At 41.7% G+C, this 20,328-nt stretch overlaps 1 protein-coding gene across 11 annotated transcripts in view; it reads left to right on the top strand.

Annotated features, from left to right (window-relative positions):
• The window catches only part of ARHGEF7 (Rho guanine nucleotide exchange factor 7), a 205,130-nt gene that overhangs the window by 113,778 nt on the left and 71,024 nt on the right, over positions 1–20,328 (top strand). For 8 of the 11 annotated variants that reach the window (XM_049867655.1, XM_049867651.1, XM_049867653.1 and 5 more), the window contains 2 exons: positions 5,417–5,618; positions 13,431–13,519. In XM_049867655.1, the coding sequence (XP_049723612.1) occupies positions 5,417–5,618; positions 13,431–13,519 (291 nt within the window). Of the gene's footprint in view, positions 1–5,416; positions 5,619–13,430; positions 13,520–14,308; positions 19,818–20,328 lie in introns of those variants that run through there. The other 3 variants (XM_049867657.1, XM_049867658.1, XM_049867661.1) reach the window with 2 other exon arrangements.

Here is a 20,328-nt window from a genome sequence, read left to right on the forward strand (position 1 = left end):
GTCGAATACCTCTTTTTTTTTAGTTTTTGTTTGTTTTACCTTTTATTATCAGTATCTTTATTAATCTGATCTTTATGTGCCTTTGGAAACATAACATATAAACTTACAGATAAGGATAAAAACCCAAACCCATGGCTATCAAGTCAGTTCCAGCACATAGTGACCCTGTAGGACAGAGTAGAACTGCCCCGTGGGCTTTCCGAGGAGCAGCTGGTGGATTTGAACTGCTGACCATTTGGTAAGCAGCTGAGCAGTTAACCACTGGGCCAGCGGCGCTCCACAGATAAGGGTGATAACAGCCAATTACACACTGCCACATTTGTATGCAGAGCCCTGGTGGCTCAGTGGTTAAGTGCTAGCCAAAAAGGTCAGCGGTTTGAACCTACCAGCTGCTCCGCGGGAGGAAGATGTGGCAGTCTGCTTCCGTAAAGATTTATTTAGAGCCTCGCAAACCCTACGGGGCAGTTAAGACCCCACACACATTACTCACTTCACTAGGATGCAGGTCATGATTTTTGTGAATTGTGTTATGTCAGTTGACTGAGTTGAGTTGTCCCATGAGACTATGGTCCTAAGCCTTCAAACCCAGAAAACCATTGTTGGAAGACGTTTGGTTATGTCTGAGCAGTGCCCGTATTTGTGTCTTTAATGAATATGTGTGCCCGCACCCACACGGTTGTATTTGCACGTACTTTATATAGGGTCAGTATAAGTGAGAAATGACTCCACAGCCGTGGGTTTGGTTTTTTAATAGATACTTCAGTCTTTTCTCACTTACATACACACTTGTACCTGTCTGTATACCAGTTTGCCTGTACCCATCTGTATGTGCTCACTCATATTTACCTTGGTTGTGCTGTGCTCATTATATCCACATTCACTGCCACCTTTGCCATCACCAAAAATAGCTAGTGTTTATGATATAAACCATACTTTCCCCACTCCCCCTCCTCTCCCTGGTAACCACCAGTGAACGTTGGTCTCTCTATAGTTATCTGTTCTTGTCTTCTTATAAAAGAAGGATCATACGATATTTGTCCTCATATGCTTGAATTTATTTCACTTAGCATTATGCCCTCCAGGTCCATCCATGTTTATGGTTGTGTAGCAGCATTCCATTGTATGTGTCCCCATAGTTTGCTTATCCGTTCATCCATTGGTGGGCACTTTGGCTGTTTCTATTTATTTGCTATTGTGTAAAATGTTCCTATAACATTTTAAATGGAACTTCTGTAAGAGATGAATCTAAAGATAATCTGATTTTTCAGGGGTTTTTAGGGGAGAACAACTTTCTGTTTTAACACAGGAATAAACAACTAATGGTCGCCCTATGGAGCTAAAAGTTAATTTAGCTAGATGTAGCAACCTGGAAACCCTATAGGGGCAGTTCTACTCCACGGGCAGCTGCTATGAGCTGGAATTGACTTGATGGAAACAGGTTTGGTATTCAGTTGTATGGATGTTTATCCTTTCATCATTTGAGGGACGTTTGGGTTGCTTCGGTTTGTTGTCGTTTAAGTAAATTACGAGATTATAAAAGAAGTCACTTATATGTACCCCCATGTTTACCGTTTCTGGTGCTCTTCATTACGTCCTGCAGATCTGAGTTTTTATCTGACATTATTTCTGTTTAGCTTCCAGGACTTTTCCTTAACATTTATTGTAGCGCAGCAATGCTGGTATTGAATTTGCTCAGCTTTTGTTGTTGTTTTTTTTTTTTTACTTTTTAATTGTGCTTTAGATGAAGGCTTACAGAGCAAAGTCATTTCTTATTAAACAGTTAATATACATATTGTTTTGTGACATTGGTTGCCAACCTTGCGATGTGTCATCCTTACTTTTGAAGAACATTTTTTGTTGGCTATAGAATTCCTGGGTTGACAGTTTTTTACTTTAGTGCGTTACAGATGGCATCCTGCTGTGTACTGGCCTCCACTGTACCCGCCGAGAAGGTAGCTGTCATCGTTACTGCTTTGTTGTATTTGAAGTATATCCCCCTACCCCCGCCCCCGTGGGCTGATTTTTATTTTTGGTTTTCAGCCATTTGACTGTGATGTACCTAGTAAGCTCGTTTGCATCTATTTTGTTCGAGTTTGTTGAACTTCTTGGGTCTGTGTGTGGATATTTTTCACTAATACTGAGAAATTTGCAGCAAGTTAAAATTTTTTTCCTTCTACCATTCTTTCTGTGACTCAGTTGTTTGTCATGTCCCCACAGGTTTCTGAGGCTCTGTTAATTTAAAAAAAAGTTTTTGCCTGTGTCCTTTTGACTGAATAATTTTTATCTCCTTCAAGTTCAGTTACCCTTTCTTCTGCAATATCTAATCTGCTATTAAGCCCATCTAGTGATTTTTTTTCCTTTAGATATTATGCTTTTCAGCTCTAGAAATTTTACTTGTTTTTTTGTGTGTGTGTAAATAATTTTTATTTTCATGCTCAAATATTCCCATCTTTGATCTCATTAGGTTTATCTTTTCCGTTAAGTCTTAGAACATATTTAAAATAGCTATTTTAAAGTCTTTGTTTGCTGATTTCAGCATCTTCATTGTCTTTGTGTCTATTTGCCTTGACCGCTCTTTTCCCGTCTTGAATGTGGGTGACCCCTCCGTGCTTCTTTGTACGTATTCTGTAACTTTTTTGATTTTATGCTGGATACTTCTGGATGATTCACAGTAGGGAGCCTGAATTATTTTTTTTCAGGGTGGTGAATTTGGTTCTTAAAGTCATTTCAGTTACTGGTAGATTCGCCTGATGCTGGCAGGACATGTTTTATTCTTTGTTTTTTGGCCTTTAACCTTAGGGCGTGGCCGTAGCAGAGCGTGGCCTTCACTTTCAAGGTCTGAGGTGTCAAGTGGGTGCCTGTGGATCTCTCTGAGAATGCCCTTGTTCCTCTTGTCAAGGATTTCACTGACTCCTAGCATCCTGCAACCTCTGTTTACATTCAGCTCTTAGCCTCATGATAGCTGCTGTCTGCTCGGCCTCACAGAGCCTTACCTTATTCATGTGTTCCCTAGCTTTTGGTCGAATTCCCCCACTTGGTAGCCCCGCTCAGACTTCTCCGCCTGCTTGTAGGCGTTTCCTCCTCTCTTGAGCCCTGCACCACAAATTCTAGCAGCTCCGTAGTCCCAGCCTCTGACTTAGCCTCCTCAGTTCAGTGGCACTTTTGTTGTCTGCTTGGGCCCTAACTCCATGCAGTTCTGGTTGGAAATTGCCCCAAGGCAGAAAGTGGACACATCTATTGTTTTGCTCTTACAGTGATCACAGTCCTTTGCTGCTTGTTGTACATTGTCTGAAAATAGCTTCCTCATAAATTTGACCGGTTTCCATGGTTGCTTATAATGGGCAGGTAAATCCAGTATTCATTGTTGCTGTTAGCTGCCGTCCAGTTGATTCCTATGAGTTATTTCATGATTGCCAGGGATGGAATTTCTCTGTTGCTCCAAAGCTTCCAGCTTTGCTGGTTGGACTTAGATGTCCTTCTCACTCTGATTATTGTACATAACCTGTTCTTTCCTCTTTGAAAACCTGCGGGATCTTTTCTTTATCCCCAAGGGTCCAACATTTGTGGTTGGTGATACATCTTGGTATGGGTCTGGCATTATCTTGGTGTGGTCCCTTTTAATCTGTAGCTTCATGTCCTTCATTTCTGGAAAATAAGTGATTTCTTCCCTTTTGCTCTGTACTTTCTGTAACTTCTCATTTGGATGCTGGAATTTGCTGTAAGTTTCTTAAAATTTTTATTTACCGTCTAGGTGTCGTTTTCTCTTTTTTGAGGCATTTTCTCTGTTTATCTTCCAACCCTTCTTTTGAGTGTTTTTATTTTTGCTACAGTGTTTTTATTTTCCTTCTGCATTTTTTTCTCGTTACCATCGTGTGTGTATGTGTACACGTGCCTTAACAGCACCTTTGTTTCATAGATGTGAAATCTTTTTTTTTTTTTTTTCAGGTTTCTTTTTAATCCCTTATGCTTTGCTCTCTGCTACTCATGAGATGTTTTTCTTAGCTTCTTGGTGATCCTTGTAGATTGCAAGGTACGGATATGGGGTAGTCTGGGCCATTTCTTTGATTCGACGGCACTGGATTTTTTGGTTATATTAAAAGAAGGAGAAGGGTAACAGATTTCTAACCTCTTGCCTGGTGTGTATAACACGGAGGGGGAAGGCAGGTGGGAGGAGAAGGACGTACAATTTCAGCCTCACAATATAGATGTTCTCGTAGTCTCTCTGTCCTCAGCTGTGCCTGCACTCTAACTCAGAGACTAAAATTCTAGTTCTCTGCTGGAATGGCACAAGAAGAGTAGATGAGCAGTGTGGAATGGGTAAGGGTGTCAGTTACTGTTATCCCTGATTTGTCATTGACCGTATTTTTACACTGATGACCCTAACCCTTCTACGTTTGCCTGCCAACCTCTCCCTCCCACTGTGATGTATTTTCATAAACACTGCTGTGCCAATTTTTTTTGACCCTGTCCCGTGCACGGATGATCTCGCCAACCCAGGAAGCCCCAGGAACTTCTGTGTTCAGAACCTTTTCAGGGCTTCGTCGTACAGTCATGATTAGGGCCTCATTGCGGACTCAACGGTTGGTTGACTCATTAATGAATGTGCTTGATTGACTGTATCGTGATGCCCTCTCTTCCTGAAGTTAGCTGACTGGATGGGGGTCTCTGTAGCCCCTGCTCATTTGTACACGTTGTAAGGTGCTGCCCAGAGGTTTTACGTAATAAAATCTCCCAGGAAAACTCCAGGGATTGTCTGTCCAGAACTGAGAACAAAAGGCTAAATTATCTCACGTAAGGCAGTTCATTACCACAGTGAGGGCAATTTAGAAATGTGTATTAAAATTTTAAATGTGTCATATACCTCCTCTGAACAGAACTTAACCTACAGACTCACTTGCAGGTGTGTTCAAAGATAGATGCACAGTTATTTTTGATGTGACATTGTTTTGTAATAGAAAAATGCTGGAAGTAACCTAAAAATCCATGAACGGAGAACTGGCGAAATAACGCGCGGCGTACTCTGCGATGTAGTATTGTGTAGTTCCTGAAGACTGAAGTAACTGTATCAGTGCTGACAGAAAAGCGACCATGATATATGAGCTGGGAAAGTAAACTGGGGAGAAGCGTGTATAATATGATTCCATGTAACTATATACGAAAGCCGCGTGTGTGTTCATGGAGGCATGAGGAGGCAGCGATGACCCGTCTGGCCATCAGGGTCTCCCCTGCAGGGTAGAATGGGAATGGTGGCAACTTGCACTGGGGAGAGAAAAAACAGAACTGTTTACACATTTCTCAGTGGCTTGAATTTTTTTTCCAATTAAGCTACATTTATAATATTAAAGTATAATCTAATTATTGTATAGTGAACTAGACTATACTTCATGGAATTACCCTCCCCCGCCTTTCTTTTTAGGACATGACCGATAATAGCAACAATCAGCTGGTCGTAAGAGCAAAGTTTAATTTCCAGCAGACAAATGAAGACGAGCTTTCTTTCACCAAAGGAGATATCATCCACGTCACGAGAGTGGAAGAAGGGGGTTGGTGGGAAGGCACTCACAACGGCAGAACTGGCTGGTTCCCCAGCAACTACGTCCGAGAGATCAAACCAAGCGGTGAGTGTTCACGTCTGGCATGTCTGCAGAACTGACTGAAGGTTTTGGTTTAGATGAGAGGGAGGACACAGAAATAAACGTACTCACTACAGTTACGTGTATGTTCTCCAGGTGAACTTGGGGAAGTGGCACTTGTTTTAGGACTTAAATTTTATCCTATTGTGTTCATTAAGTGGAATTGACTTTTACCTACCTCCACGTCAGAGATGCGAGGCGAGGGGACTCTGTAATTACAAGCTAGCATCCTATTCAGTCATAACATCAGCAATTTAAAACAAATACTTATATTCTAAATTACGTCCTAGATGTAAAGAGAAATGTCTCAAACGTGTTAGTTTTTATGGTTGCAAGTATACTTATATTAAGATGTAATTCGTTACCTTTTTTGTCTTTTTTAGGGCTAAGTGTCAGAACTTGAAGTTTGAGATTTCACGCAGGCTGTGTTTAATTTTTATCGGTATGAGCGATTTAGCTCATCATGTAGAATTAAGTAATTTCTATTTTTTTTTGTACTAATAGTGTTTTAAAATGCATCATTTTCCTTATTTTTTCTGTGATTGTTTAACATTGTTTTACTGACTTTTGTGTTTTAATTATCAGAGATTTATAGTATTTGAAGGAGAATAGTGGTCTTCAGCGTCTCTTTTTGTTGCTGTTTTGATTCATCTTATGGAATTGAAAGAGCCCTTTCTAATGCTTTGCGGTTTGTGATTTATATCACAGGGGTATAGCTGTGAAAAATCTGTGATGCCGAAGATTGTATTCCCAGTAGACATTGTCTACTTTCAGAGCGCTCATGCCATCTTACTTGGTGTACTACATGTGGCATAGTTTTCTTTCTGAGCGAGTGTGTTGCTCAGTCATTCTTAGTTCAGTGAATCAACATTAATGTATCGAAAAGATGCTGTGCATAGAGACTGCTAGGTTTTATGGAGACAAGGATACAGTTCTTGCCTCAAGGGGCTTTCAGTGGATTCCTGTCTCTATACTTACGATTAGTTTTTATATTATGAGTCGGAATTGACTCGATGGCACCAGGTTTAGTATGTAGATGCTCTGATGAGACATATACAAACAGCTAAGATGTTATAAACAGTGTCAAAAAGAGTCTCAGAAAGAGTGGCGAGAAAGTAGTGGTGGCAAGATTTGTCAGATGAGTCTAGTATAACTTTATTTGCACATTTTTCCTTTATTTGAAAAGTATCTATTTGTGCGGCACAGTTTTTCTAATTCTGCTTGTGGAAAAAGTGGTTTATAGTTAATAGCTAATAAATGGGGGAGCGTGGAAAGTGCGTGATTTAACATCATTGCTCTGCTTTGTGACGTGGGTGAGTTACCCTTCAGGGCCTGAGAGTTTTCGAGATAATAGTACCTGACTTGTGCAGGTTTTGTGGGATTAAGTTAAGGTTTGTAAAGTTCAGTGTTGGCACAAAGTGGGAGCTCAGTAAACGACAGCTGCTGCTGCTGCTCTTTTGTAGTGGTTAGTAAGTGATGAGACTGGATGCACAGTAAGTAAAAGAGTAAAATCACTAATAGTAGCCACGATTGGTTGACTGCTTCTTACATTCTTGTCTCTATATAAAGCGTTTTTTATCTGTGACCTCAGCCAGTCTTCACCCCAGACCAAGAAGACAAATGTTGGGATGTCAAGGAGATAGAGTACGAGTAAGTGATTTTCTCTCCATCCAAGTTGAAAACCAACTGACCAGCACTAGAATCAGGCTGATGGAGATCAAAATAATTGCCTTTACTTTACAGACACAGCAGCTGGAAAGTGTGGGTCTAATCTGTTAGTCACTTGGACTTCGTCGTACCCACCTGGCCATGCTCTCTGGAACAGCTGGGCAGCCACAGTGCTTGCCTGTGCCAGCTGGCCCCTGGAAAGCAGAGGCGTGGAGGTGCAGGTAGATTGCAGGATGTAAGCCGCGTTCCTGAATCGTGCTTAGCAGTCGGATAATTCGCCCTCTTCCAAACCCATTGCCAATGAGGCAATTCTGACTCATAGCAACCCTACAAGAACTGCCCCGTAGGGTTTCCAAGGAATGGCTGGTAGATTGGAACTGCTGACATTTTGGTTAGCGGCCGAGCCCTTAACCACTACACCAGCAGGGCTCCAATTTTAGAATAGGTTTCCTTTTTTTGAAAAGTGTGTTTAACGGAGGCATTGCAATTTACAGTGTCATAAGTGCTTTATTTCCTGAAAACAAAACTCTGCCAAGTTCCAAACGTACAGACTTCTCTGACAATCATTTTAGTGTTATTTCCTTATAAAAATAAATTAATACTGACTTCTTTAAATTGAAAGTTTTTCTTGTGTATTAAAATTGGATTTGATTTACAGTTTTTTTTTTTTTTTTTTTTTGAGTAAAACTCAATTTCATTGAATAAATTGAAGTTTATCTCTAAGTGATATGTTTTGGGCTGCTTATCTCCAGATAAGTTCTCAAGAATATCCAATTAATCGCTTCCATTCCTCCCCCCCCCCCCCCAAAAAAAACACCTCACAATGTTTAGGACAGACTAGAACCTTGTCATGTGGTTTTCAAGGCTGTAATCATTTCGGAAGCAGACTGCCACATCTTCCTCCCGTGGAGCAGTTGGTAGGTTTGAACCACTGACTGTTTGGTTGGCAGCCAAGCACTTTAACCACTGCACCACCAGGGCTCCTAAACCAAACCAAACCAAACCAAACTTGTTGCTATCGAGTTGATTCCGACTCACAGCGACCCTATAGGACAGAGTAGAACTGCCCCATAGGGTTTCTGAGGACCAGCTGGTGGATTTGAACTGCCAGCCTTCTTTGGTTAGCAGCTGAGCTCTTAACCTCTGTACCACCAGGGCTCCCCAGGGCTCCTAAACAGAAAAGCACACTACTGTCAGGTTGATTCTGACTCATAGAGACTCTGTAGGTCAGAGTAGAACTGCCCCATAGGGTTTCCAAGGAGCACCCGGTGGGTTTGAACTGCCAACCTTTTGGTTAGCAGTGGTAGCCAGGACTCCTTAAAAAAACAAAAACAAAAACAAACCCAGTGCCATCCAGTCGATTCCGACTCATCGCGACCCTATAGGACAGAGTAGAACTGCCCCATAGAGTTTCCAAGGAGCACCTGGTGGATTCGAACTGCTGACCCTTTGATTAGCAGGCGTAGCACTTAACCGCTACACCACCAGGGTTTCCCCAGAACCCAGTAACCCAGTGCCGTCAAGTCGATTCCTACTCATAGTGACCATATAGGACGGAGTAGAACTGCCCCAAAGAGTTTCCAAGCAGCACCTGGCGGATTTGAACTGCTGACCCTTTGGTTAGCAGCTGTAGCACTTAACCACTACGCCACCAGGGTTTCCAAAGGGAATTATAAATAGCCATTAGTTGTTTGCCATCTTGTGGCTAGAGATGGAAGTGTTCTTGCCCCACTTCATCATTGTATATTTGTGCTTTTAGCCTGTGTGTAGTTTTCTTGAAAACCCTGGTAGCATAGTGGTTAAGAGCTGTGGCTGGTTCCACCAGGTACTCCTCGGAAACTGTATGGGGCAGTTCTACCCCGTCCTGTAGGGTTGCTATGAGTTGGAATCGACTTGACGCCACTGGGTTTAACGGGTTATAGTTTTCTTGTTTAAAACAGTCCTTGTTTGAAGACAGAGACCTTCCAGAATTCTGTAGAAGGATCTTTCTAATGCTCACTGCAAAAACATGGTATATTATTCCTGAACATGTAAAATTTTATAGAAGATAGGTAATTGTTATTTAGCATTTATTTGTGATGTCCTTTTCTGGGTAGATAAAATCCATGGATTCCTACTGCATTTTATATGCACAGATATATATGTGTGCTTTAAAACACACACGCACACACACACAGATATATATGCATGCTTAAGTTCGGGGAGAAGGAAGGAAAAAGAAGCAGCAAGTCCAGTTCCGTCAGTAGGACGATGTTGACTGTGGCTGTTATTAAATAGAATGGAGGCACTGAATAGCGTGTCGTCATCGTGATACTTGGTGGCTGTGATCCGCAAAATATGTGAACAGGAATAATGGTTCGTATCCTGTAAGTCCAGCTTTATGAACATGCATATACATTCGCCAGATTTCTTTTAGAAGATGATTTCTCATGCATTAACTTTAATTTTTCCGATTTAAACACAGCACATTGTTGTACAGTAAAGGCATTTCTTTGAAATCTGGCTTTGGGAACTGGTTAGCTCGAGATGATGAGTCATAACCTATACCTGGCAGTGGCGTAAGAACTTAAATGAGACTGTCATTTGGCCATCCACAGATCTTTAACGATCGCTCACACTGCCACTTCCTAAATTTGTAACTTTTTTATGTTTTCTGTTTATTTATGACATCAAAACGCAATATACAATGCAGGCTGTATTTTGGATGCAGTGATGAGTTTAGCTCTGAAGAAACAGTGCTGGATAGAAATACAGTCTGTGTGGGGACAGGTAACATGAGGCCTTGTTTTCCTTTGTATCAGCGGAAGTAAACTTCCGCTGTAGGCTTTATTTTGCTTTGGTGTAGTCTTGGGGTGTGTGTTTTGTGTTTAAGTTTCTGAAGGAGCTGGGATAAAGCTTCATGAGAAGGTGAGCATCTCAGTGCACTCTTCTTTTCCAGTAATATGAGTTTTTAATGGGGAGTGTGGGAATGTTAGTATAAAACGGAAGATTTGAGCATCGAGGCACGTGCAGGGTAGGTAAAATAATGTACAGATGGGTTTGGGGTTAGCTAGTTTGGAATTCCTGGACTGCTGCAGTAGATACTCCAGAGTAACGCGGTCCGCTAGCACGTGGGCAAACAGCACTGTACAGGGCGCAGAAGAGGATGTTCTGTGAGTGGGCAGGTCCCCGAGGATAGCGACTAACATTCTTGGTTTCAAGGACACATCCCAGTGAACAAGCAGTGTATAGTAGCTTGGGGTCAGGGCTTTAGTCTTCCAGTATTAGGGATGTTTTGTTTTTATTTATGTTAAGGTAATACGTTGTTGCCAGCGAGTCGATTGCGAGCCATGGCCACCCCGCGTCTGTAGAGTAGAACTGTACTCCATAGGTTTTCCAGACTGTGACCTTTTGGAAAGCAGATCACTAGGCCTGTTTTGTGAGACACCTCTGGGTGAGTTAGAACCACCAGCCTTTCAGCTAGTACTCAAGCCCTTAACCGATTGCACCACCCCGGGACTCCTTAAAGTAATAATAATAATAAAAAAAAAAACCCAAGTAATGTAAGCACGTAATAAAGCAAGTAGGATAGAAGAGCTTATGTGATGGAAAGCAGCAGTTTCTTACTCTCCCTCCCCCTACTGCTAGACCCTAACCTCAGAAATAATCCTCTGTGAAACTCTTATACTCATTTTACACAGCTACCTTCACAACTTTTTGCTTTATACTTAGACTTCTCTGCTTTGCTTTATGTATTTTAGAAGCTGAATTTTGACTTTATAATACAAAAGAAAACTTACCTCACAAATACTGTCTTCCTCTTCTTTCTCTCCTCCCTGCAAGCAGGGCTTTGAATCCTTTCGAACTGGTTCAGTCATGGCTGATGAAGCAAAGTTGGAACAGACCTGAATTTTTTCAATTTGGGTGATCTGGAATGGTAACCAGAATGGGAAAAATTACGGGTGGAAGCCCTGGAATGGGAGACTGGGAAGAGGCATAGCGAACAATTTCAGGAGCTTGATGTGTGCAGTTGGATTATTGGCAGGACTGTGGAGAGCGACATATATTCAAAGGAGCGTGTTGGCTACCATCTTTGAGCAGGGCAGCACTGTTGCCAACCCTGCTCAGAATCCCATAGGCAAGAGATTTGGTTGCTAGGCAACACATATGCTATCCTTGTCTCTAAGAGGGAGAATAAGTTTCCAGCAGAGCTTCTATCCCTAGTTTTTCCTGTTCCGGGTCACCCAAATTTTAAAAGTTCTGATATGTTCTGGTGCTGCTTCCTTGACCATGACTGAACCAGGAAGAACCAGTTTGAAGCCCTGCTTTCAAGTTTGTTCTTTATATTTTTATTTTGTTCATTTGTTGGCTGCCTCTGTTTGCAGTGCTAACTAATATCCTTAAATTCTTAGTATTTCATTGACTTTTGGCAGTTAACTCTTGATGTGCCTCAGTCGGTAAAGTGAGAACTTTGACCCTTTGAGCCTTTAACGTTCTGCCTTTAGTGAGCTACATTTTTAATATTACATTGTCAAGTTCGTTAACAATTACATTTGCTTTTAAAACCACTGCTAATGTCCATTCAACAAGTATTTACTTCAGTGACCACTGTTCTGGGAACTGCAGCTGTGACTTTGAAAAGGCCAGCAAAGCTCCTGTCCTGGGGAGCTTACCTGAGGCTCTGTGAATAGACGAGTAGGTGGGATGACTGGTGGAGAAAGCCGCCACGCTCTGTGCTCTCTGCTGGCGTGACACTAAAGATGGAGAGAATAGAAGAGACTGCGAGGCCTAACAACCACGTGCACGTGTAGATCTTATTTGGTTCCTGAGTCAAAGAGGCAGACTATAAAAAGATGTCATTGTGGCAGACACCAATGGGAATTTTGAATGTAGGCTAAGCTTTAGATAATAATATGGGATTATTATTAATTTTGTTACCTGTGATAATGGCATGACAGTAGGGTTTTAATTAAAAAAAAAAGTCCCTGTGAGTAGCATGGACACTAAAGTCTCTATGACTCTGTGGAAAATCAACTCCAAGGCACCTGACAACAACAATGCGGCCTTAGACTCGACCCCACAAGCACACACACCCCGGAGAGCTATGCTGCGGGTTAGCAGGCGCCTCTTCGGTGCCCGTTACACTGAGTGAACACCGGCTGGAAGGCAGTGCGGTTTTCATACTTGGGTTCTTGAGGTACTTGTGACTGCTTTAATCCTGGCGTCTGGTGTGGAGGCTCTTAGGGGAGTGTGTTTTATGAGGAAGTGGCCTTCAGTGATCTGGTGCTTCCTGGCTGTATTCAGAGCTGTGCAGTCGGTCTGCATTCTCCCTTTGTATTGAACCTCTTTGTTTATCTATCTGCTGTGAATTCCATTTTCTCCAGTCATTTCTGCACTGTATCTATTCCATGTTCTCAAGTTTTTCTTGTTTTTATCCTTGCTTGGGGCATCTTCTCTTCTCTTTCTGTCTCTTGTGTGTGACGATTACTTAGGCCTTGAGGCAGGCCCTATTTCTTCAGAAAACCTTTTTCATTTCAGTAATCTGAGTCCCTGTAAGATAGTACAGAACCATGGATCTTGATATTGTAATATTTGTACATATATGGAGCACTGGTGGCACAGTGGTTAATAGCTCGGTTGCTAACTAAAATGTTGGCAGTTTGAATCCACCAGCTGCTCCCTGGGAACTCTACGGGGCAATTCTACTCTGTCCTGTAGGGTTGCTATGAGTCGGAATCGACTCGACGGCACGCAACAACAACAATGGGTACGCTAACATTTTCTCTATTTCAGAAATATTTTGTGTTTACTACACGATTAAGCTGCGTGTGCAGCTAAAATGTACTTTCTTTTGCTGACAGTAATGGAGCGTAAGTTCTCTTAGACGTTTTCAGTCTGGAATTGGGAGAATGGAACGAGCGCGGTGCTCACGAATGAGCTGCACTTACTGTGCGTGAGAAAGCTGTGAGGCTTCGTGGCACCTCTGCCGGCTGAGAGGCCTTTTCTCGGCTTTAGGCTGGGTGTTTCAGTCGAGGTTGCTGGATGAGTAGATGTGGAACCTGTGAGGTGCCCAGAGCATCCTGTCACGTTCTGACGAGTCCCTCGACCTGTGCAGTTGATCAGTCAAACTGTGTCACGTTTCCGTTTCAGAAAAGCCTGTGTCTCCCAGGTCAGGATCGCTGAGGAGTCCTCCCAAAGGATTCGATACGACCGCAATTAACAAAAGCTATTACAATGTGGTGAGTAGTCTCAAAAACATTTTTTGATTGGATTACTTGTCTTTTTGTTGGTAAGTTATAGGATTTTTAAACATATTCTAGATATTAGACCCTTGTTGGATATATGGTTCCTGAAACTTTTCTCACAATCCGTGGGTCATCTTTTCATTTTTTAAATAAAGCCCTGTCATACAATTATTTAATTTTTTATGAGGTCCAATTTATCTGTTTCGACTTTTGCTACTTGGGCTTTTGTTGTCATTCCTGGTAATTCACCATTAAAAACAGGTCCCACCCATGCCCCTGAATCATCTTCTAAGAGTTTTATGGCTTAATTCTCCCATTCATGTATTATATTAATGTTTTAGTCTCATATGTGGAATTGTGCCCTGCTCTTGCCACATAGCATAGTGTTGTGACTGCTTCCCCACACCCTTACAAGGCTTTAAAAATGAAGTTTTACTGATGACTGACCTGACGGAACACAACAGAGAGCCCCCGAGGGAGCAGGAGAGCAGTGGGATGCAGACCCCAAATTCTCTTAAAAAGACCAGACTTAATACTCTGACTGAGACTAGAATGACCCTGGAGGTCATGGTCCCCAGACCTTCTGTTAGCTCAGGACAGGAACCATTCCCAAAGCCAGCTCTTCAGACAGGGTATTGAACTGGACAGTGGGATAGAAAATGATACCGGTGAGGAGTGAGCTTCTTGGATCAAGTAGGTAGCTACATGAGACTATGTGGGCAGCTCCTGTCTGGAGGGGAGATGAGAGGGCGGGGGGGGGGGGGGGACGGGAGCTGGCCAAATGGACACGAAAATAGAGGGTGGAGAGAAGGAGTGCGCTGTCTCATTAAGGCGAGAGCAACTAGGCATATATAGGAAGGTGTATTTAAGTTTTTATATGAGAGACTGACTTGATTTGTAAACTTTCATTTAAAGCACAATAAAAATTAAAAAAAAGATTTTATAAGGTGCTAATGTGTTTTTTTTAATGTGATGTAAAATTTTTATATGCATCGAATGCCATTATATTGGGCGAAATACCTTAGTATTTAGAGTAGATTGTCAGTACTTTAGATTGTTACTGTTCCTAGTTTATTTTGTATCTTAAAATCTTTCCTTGGATTAGTGTGTGTGTATACATACACACGTGTGTGTGTGTGCATGCGTGTGTGTATGGAGGAGCTCTGGTGGTGCAAACAATGAAGCACTCGACTGCTAGGTGCAAGGCTAGCAGTTTGAACACACCCAGCAGCTCTGCAGGAGAAAGGCCTGGTGGTCGGCGTCTGTGAAAGGTTACAGCCAAGGAAACCCTGTAGGGCGGTTGTACTGTGTCACAGGGGATCGCTGAGTCGGAGTCGGCTTGTGTGGATGGAATTGGAGGAGAGAGTCTAGACATTACACGCATTAAAGACAAGCATTTCAGGATCCCAAACTTGCTGCGTTTTGGAACTTAACATGGAAAGTTTGGGCGTTAAAAACATTTTTATGAAGAACCCTCAGATTTACTTAGAATGGGAACGTCAATCCGTATAAGGGTTTCTCAGAATTACTATGGTCGATTTATGTAGAATTCTGAAAACAATTTAAGTTCTTTAATCTAGTAACTTCACTTCCTAAAACCCATCCCAAAGAAGTAACCTGAAATATATTCAAAGATGTTTAGCCAAAGGTGTTTTCATAGAATTATCCGTTACATAGAATTACTCATTATGGTAATAAATCGTAAGCAACCTAAATATGCAGAAACATGGTTAAGTAACCGGTGGTACACCCATTTATAATAACTAAAAATGCGTATGAGGCTTAAAAAATAAACACCTGTTTTCTTGTTAAGCAGAATATAAAATTGTATAGGTAATAAGATCTAATTATGTAAAAAAGTTGGTACTGGAAATAGAATGGTTATTTTTTGAGTGGCAGAATTATTATGGTTTTATTCTCACCATCTTTGTGCTTTTTAGTATTTTCTAGATTAAAAAAGTAATTTCCGTTACGGAATATTTTTGTTTTTTCGGTTGGATAGAACTACAGTAGTAAGGTGGTTTAGCTTCTCGAGAATGCAAGCGACAGTGATTTGGTTGGATTCCTTTGACAGCAGAGTCCAGAACGTGTTGGAGATGGAAAGAGGGGGGTAGTGGAAGGAGTGTAAATTTTGTGTTTAACCCCATCCATGCTGCTTACGAGCTTTGTGGCCTTGGGGCTAATCCCTCTTCACTTCTAAGCTCAGTTTATTTGTAAAGTGAGTGTAATACCTGCTTTGTAGTGTCATTAAGAGGATCAGCAGATTGGCCACAAAGTGCTTGGCCTTTAAAAGTCAGTTGTTTTCGTCATTATTAGGTTGAGTATTCAAGAGCCTCTGAAGCCTGATGTTATTGAAGGTACCATGTCGTTCTGTTTGCAAACAGGCATCCCAGTAGCTTTTGAGAACTACCTGTGGGATCTGTATTCAAGGGCGACATGATCATATAACTAAAGGAAACCTATTTGTGACATGCCTGGGTATGATGGATTGTGACAGTGAAAGAACATTAACTTCGCCTACAAAATGGTGACAGACATCTTTCCTGATAGGGATGGAGGAGAGAGGACTTCCCTTGTAGAACCTGGGTAACCCAGCTTGGAGAGAATAGAAGGTCTTTCAGTCACCTCTTTTAGGGGATAGGAGTTTTTTTTATTCATCGTTATTCATTCTGAAGTCCCTGAAGACAAGTCCTTATGCGCCTACCTGTTCTTTGATGTACCCTGATTTTGTTTGTCAGGTTTTATTGATGCTTTCACTTTCATTGTGTGTCAGTGCTCTCTGTGTACAAGAAAAGTAAACAATTGTTTCATTCATGCCAAATACCAGGAAAAGGCAGGCTAACTTTTGTCTTCAAAATATTGCAAATATGATATTATGGGTAGTAATCACTAGTATTAATAAAAAAATTACAGAAAACTTACATGTATCTTTAATAAAATGTCATAGTGAACTTCCGTGGACCCTTCCTGTGCCCCAGAGAGTCACTGCAGCTGCCCTTTCCCTTTGCTCCGTCAGATACCTGAAGCCTCTGATGCTAGGCCGTGGAAGAGAACCCGGGAGTCCCTGGTATTCTTGTTGGGATAGCCTTTGTTTCTGTGGGTCACCACTAATCCTAAACTCTAGTTTTGCTTCAACTTTTTGTGTTTTACTTTTCTCTACCTTAACCAAAATTCCCTTTTTAAATCTTGGGACATCTGGCGTCTCTGCCTGGGGGCTTGTACGTGGACAAGCTAATTACCCAGGTGCCTTGAGGATTGTAGAGATAAATCCAGATGTATTTCTCTCCAGTCCCTGAGAAAGCTGTGTGCCCCCCCCATGTTAAATTCCACCCACACTTCATATGGACAGTGAGGTATCTGTTTATTTCTTATGACAAACTCTGTTCTGCATTTAAAAAATAATTTCTTGTTCTATATAGATTAAGGAAGCCCTGGTGGTGTAGTGGTTAAGTGCGATGGCTGCTAACCAAAAGGTCAGCAGTTCAGATCTCCAAGGTGCTCCTTGGAAACTCTGTGGGGCAGTTCTACTCTGTCCTGTAGGGTTGCTATGAGTCAGAATCGACTCGATGGCAGTGGGTTGTATAGATTAAGATTATAGCTAAGGTTTCCAGTTGGTAGGCAGAGCCTGGCACAGAGTGTGAGCTAAGTGTTTTGGTGAGAGAATGAAGGAATAATTGAGTTGTCTAACGTAGTGGAAAAGTCATATCTGGTAAAATGTTTAGCTCCCAACTAATGAGGTCCTTCCAGAAGTTGCTCTAAATATGTACTAGGTTTGGGATTGGGAGGTTGTACTCAGGAGCTTCTAAGCCTTCTTGCTGTCATAAGTCATGGAACTGACAGAGTCACAATAATAACCCAGTAAAGGCCCCCCCCCCCTTTTTTACTTGTGCTCTAAGTGAGAGTTTACACATCAAGTCAGTCCCTCATACAAAACCTTATGTACACCTTGCTGTATATTCCTAACTGCTCTCCCCCTAATCAGACAGCACATTCCTTCCCTCCACCCCGTGTTTCCGTGTCCATTCAGCCAGCTTCTGTCCCCCTCAGCCTTCACATCTCCCCTCCAGACAGGAGCTGCCCAGATAGTCTCATGTGTCTGCTTGATCCAAGAAGCCCACTGCTCCCCAGTATCATTTTTTGTCTTATAGTCCAGTCTGATCCTTGTCTGGAGAGTTGGCTTTGGGAATAGTTCCTGTCTTGGGCTAACAGAAGGTCTGGGGGCGATGACCTCTGAGATCCCTCTGGAAAGGGCCTTTTTTTTAAAAAAAAAAAAAAAAAAAAATTATTTTGCTTTAGGTGAAAGTTTACACCTCAAATTAATTTCTCATTCAAAAATTTATGTAATTCTGTTTTGTGACATTGATTACAGTCCCCACAATGTGGCAACACATTCCCCCTTTCCACCCTGGGTTCCCTGAGTCCATTCGTCCAGTTCCAGTCCCTTCCTGCCTTCTCATCCTGCTTTTGGACAGGAGCTGCCCATTTGGTCTCATATATTTGATGGAACTAAGAAGCACGTTTCTCACATGTATTATATTTTGTTTTATAGGCCTGTCTGATCTTTGAAAAGTGGGCTTTGGGAATGGTTTCAGTTTTGGATTAACAGAGTGTCCAAGGGCCATGCTTTCAGGGGTTCCTCTAATCTCTGTCAGACTATTAACGTTGGGTCTTTTTTGTGATTTCGAATTCTACATTTTTCTCCTGCTCTATTCGAGACTCCGTTGTGTTTCCCTTCAGGGGAGTCATCGGTAGTAGCCGGACACCAGGTAGTTCTTCTGCTCTGAGGCTGGTGGAGTTTCTGGTTCATTTGGTCTTTTAGTCCTTGGGGCCAGTATTTCCTTGTGTCTTTGGTTTACTTCATTCTCCTTTCTTCCAGGTGGAATAGGACCAGTAGATGTATCTTAGATGGCCATTCACAAGCTTTTAAGACTGCAGACGAGCCCCCCCCCCCCTTTTTTTAAATAAAAAAGGGAAACAGATCCGTAGACTTGTCCAGTGACAGCTAGTAAGAGGCAGAGCCAGGATTTGAACCCAGGTCTTTGTAGCTGCAAAGGCTCAGTATCTTACATGTAACGGCACGTTGTGCACACATGTATCTTTGCTTATGTCGGATTCCTTCAGTGGAGTGTGTGTCATAGTGAGCCTGTAGGTTCTCGCAGTAGCTACTGTTGAGTAATCATTTAATGTCTGGAAGAAATACATCCTAAGTCCTTTGTGAATCCCTAATTTAGAAATGCTATAATAACATAATTTCTTCAAAAGGTACAGTGACATAAAGCAAAAACATTTAATGGTCCCTCCAAACTCTTTTTGAGAGTTAAGTGTAGTTATTAAGGTCAAGTAGAGATCCACAAATTACATGAAATCAGTAATTGCGGTTGCCAGTGAGCAGCCTCTGTTGAAGGTCCTGTGACCTGTAGATTTGTAGAGCCTGGAAGGACTTCAGGAGTTAGTTAGTACCCCTTGTTTTCTGTGTTGTTTTCATTTTCCGATGGTCAACTGGTTTATTAGAGGCTGAATTGTGACTAAAGTCTTATCTTTACTTTTTGAAAATTGAAATACTTAAGTTGTAAATACTCTACATTGAAAATAAAACATTAAATGATTATTTTTCCTTGGTGATGGGTGGGGAGGAGTGTTTAGAGTAGTTATACCTTATTTTAGTTTTCCCTTTTGTGCCTGTAAATTAGGACATGAGTTACTGAAATTTGGTTTTAGCTTATGATGATGGTAATCATTTATATCACCCAGATCAAAATTTAAAAATTCACTTGTGTTATCTGTCTTTTATAAATAAACCAATTATTTATTTTAGAGGACTATCAATAACATTTTTTTAAAAATAAATTATAATGCCTGCCAACATTTGCAGTGACAGTTGGTACCCGTTTGTAAAGTCAGAGGTGCTCAGTGCTCCCCTGAGATGATAATGAAGTAGGTTTCTGTCCATCTGTAAGGTAATGAAGTCCTTGTTTGTTCTTTTGTTTTAGCAGTTGACAGTTTAGCGATTGTCTGTGTGACTTGACTGATGTTCTTTTCCCCCTGCTGTGTGACACTATTGTTTGACTACACTTGATTTTCCACGCCTCATGACTCAGGGAAGGCTTGCGCTGGGTGAGCTCAGCTCTCTGTGTATTCATCAGGGTCATGGATTGTGAAGGCTGCTTTCTCCATGAGAACTGCGTGCTTTCTCTGGTGCCTTACGTGTGATGGAGCTGTGGAAGCCGGTCCCTGAGGTCTGATGGGGTCCTGCAGCAGCCAAAGCGTGCAGAACGCAAGAAAGGGGAGAAAGGTGATGATCAGGATGACAGAGATGCTGCCGAGATCAGGAAGTGACGTGCACGCCCTGCAGACGTGGACGTGGCTCAGAAAAGTGCAGGGTAGATCTTCGTAAGCACAGTCAGTTAGCAGAGTCTTGGGGAAGAGCTAAGCGTGACTTGGATTGCTTGGTTAGGGGTATTATGGAAATTGTCATTAGCAGTTATTTAAAAATAATGCTTAAGACTGGTAGTTGAAATAACCAACCTAACTATTTTAATGAATTTAACTTTTTGGCAGAGGGTTCTTTGGAATTGTTTTTGGTACATTCTTAGGGGGAGTTTGTGTGTCTACATACTATGCTTAATGCCACAATCAAGGAAATACCATCTTCTTTGATCCTTCTCCATATTTACTAGTGATGTTTTCTAACAGTTACAATTTTCCTTCTTATATCACATAGAACTTTTTCCTGTTTAAAAAAAAAAAAAAATAGGTGTATAGATTTCCAAGCATGTTCCTAAGTGGTGTTGCTAAGTAGATAC

This window comes from Elephas maximus, chromosome 23, assembly GCF_024166365.1.
Source record: "Elephas maximus indicus isolate mEleMax1 chromosome 23, mEleMax1 primary haplotype, whole genome shotgun sequence".
Lineage (NCBI taxonomy): Eukaryota > Metazoa > Chordata > Mammalia > Proboscidea > Elephantidae > Elephas > Elephas maximus.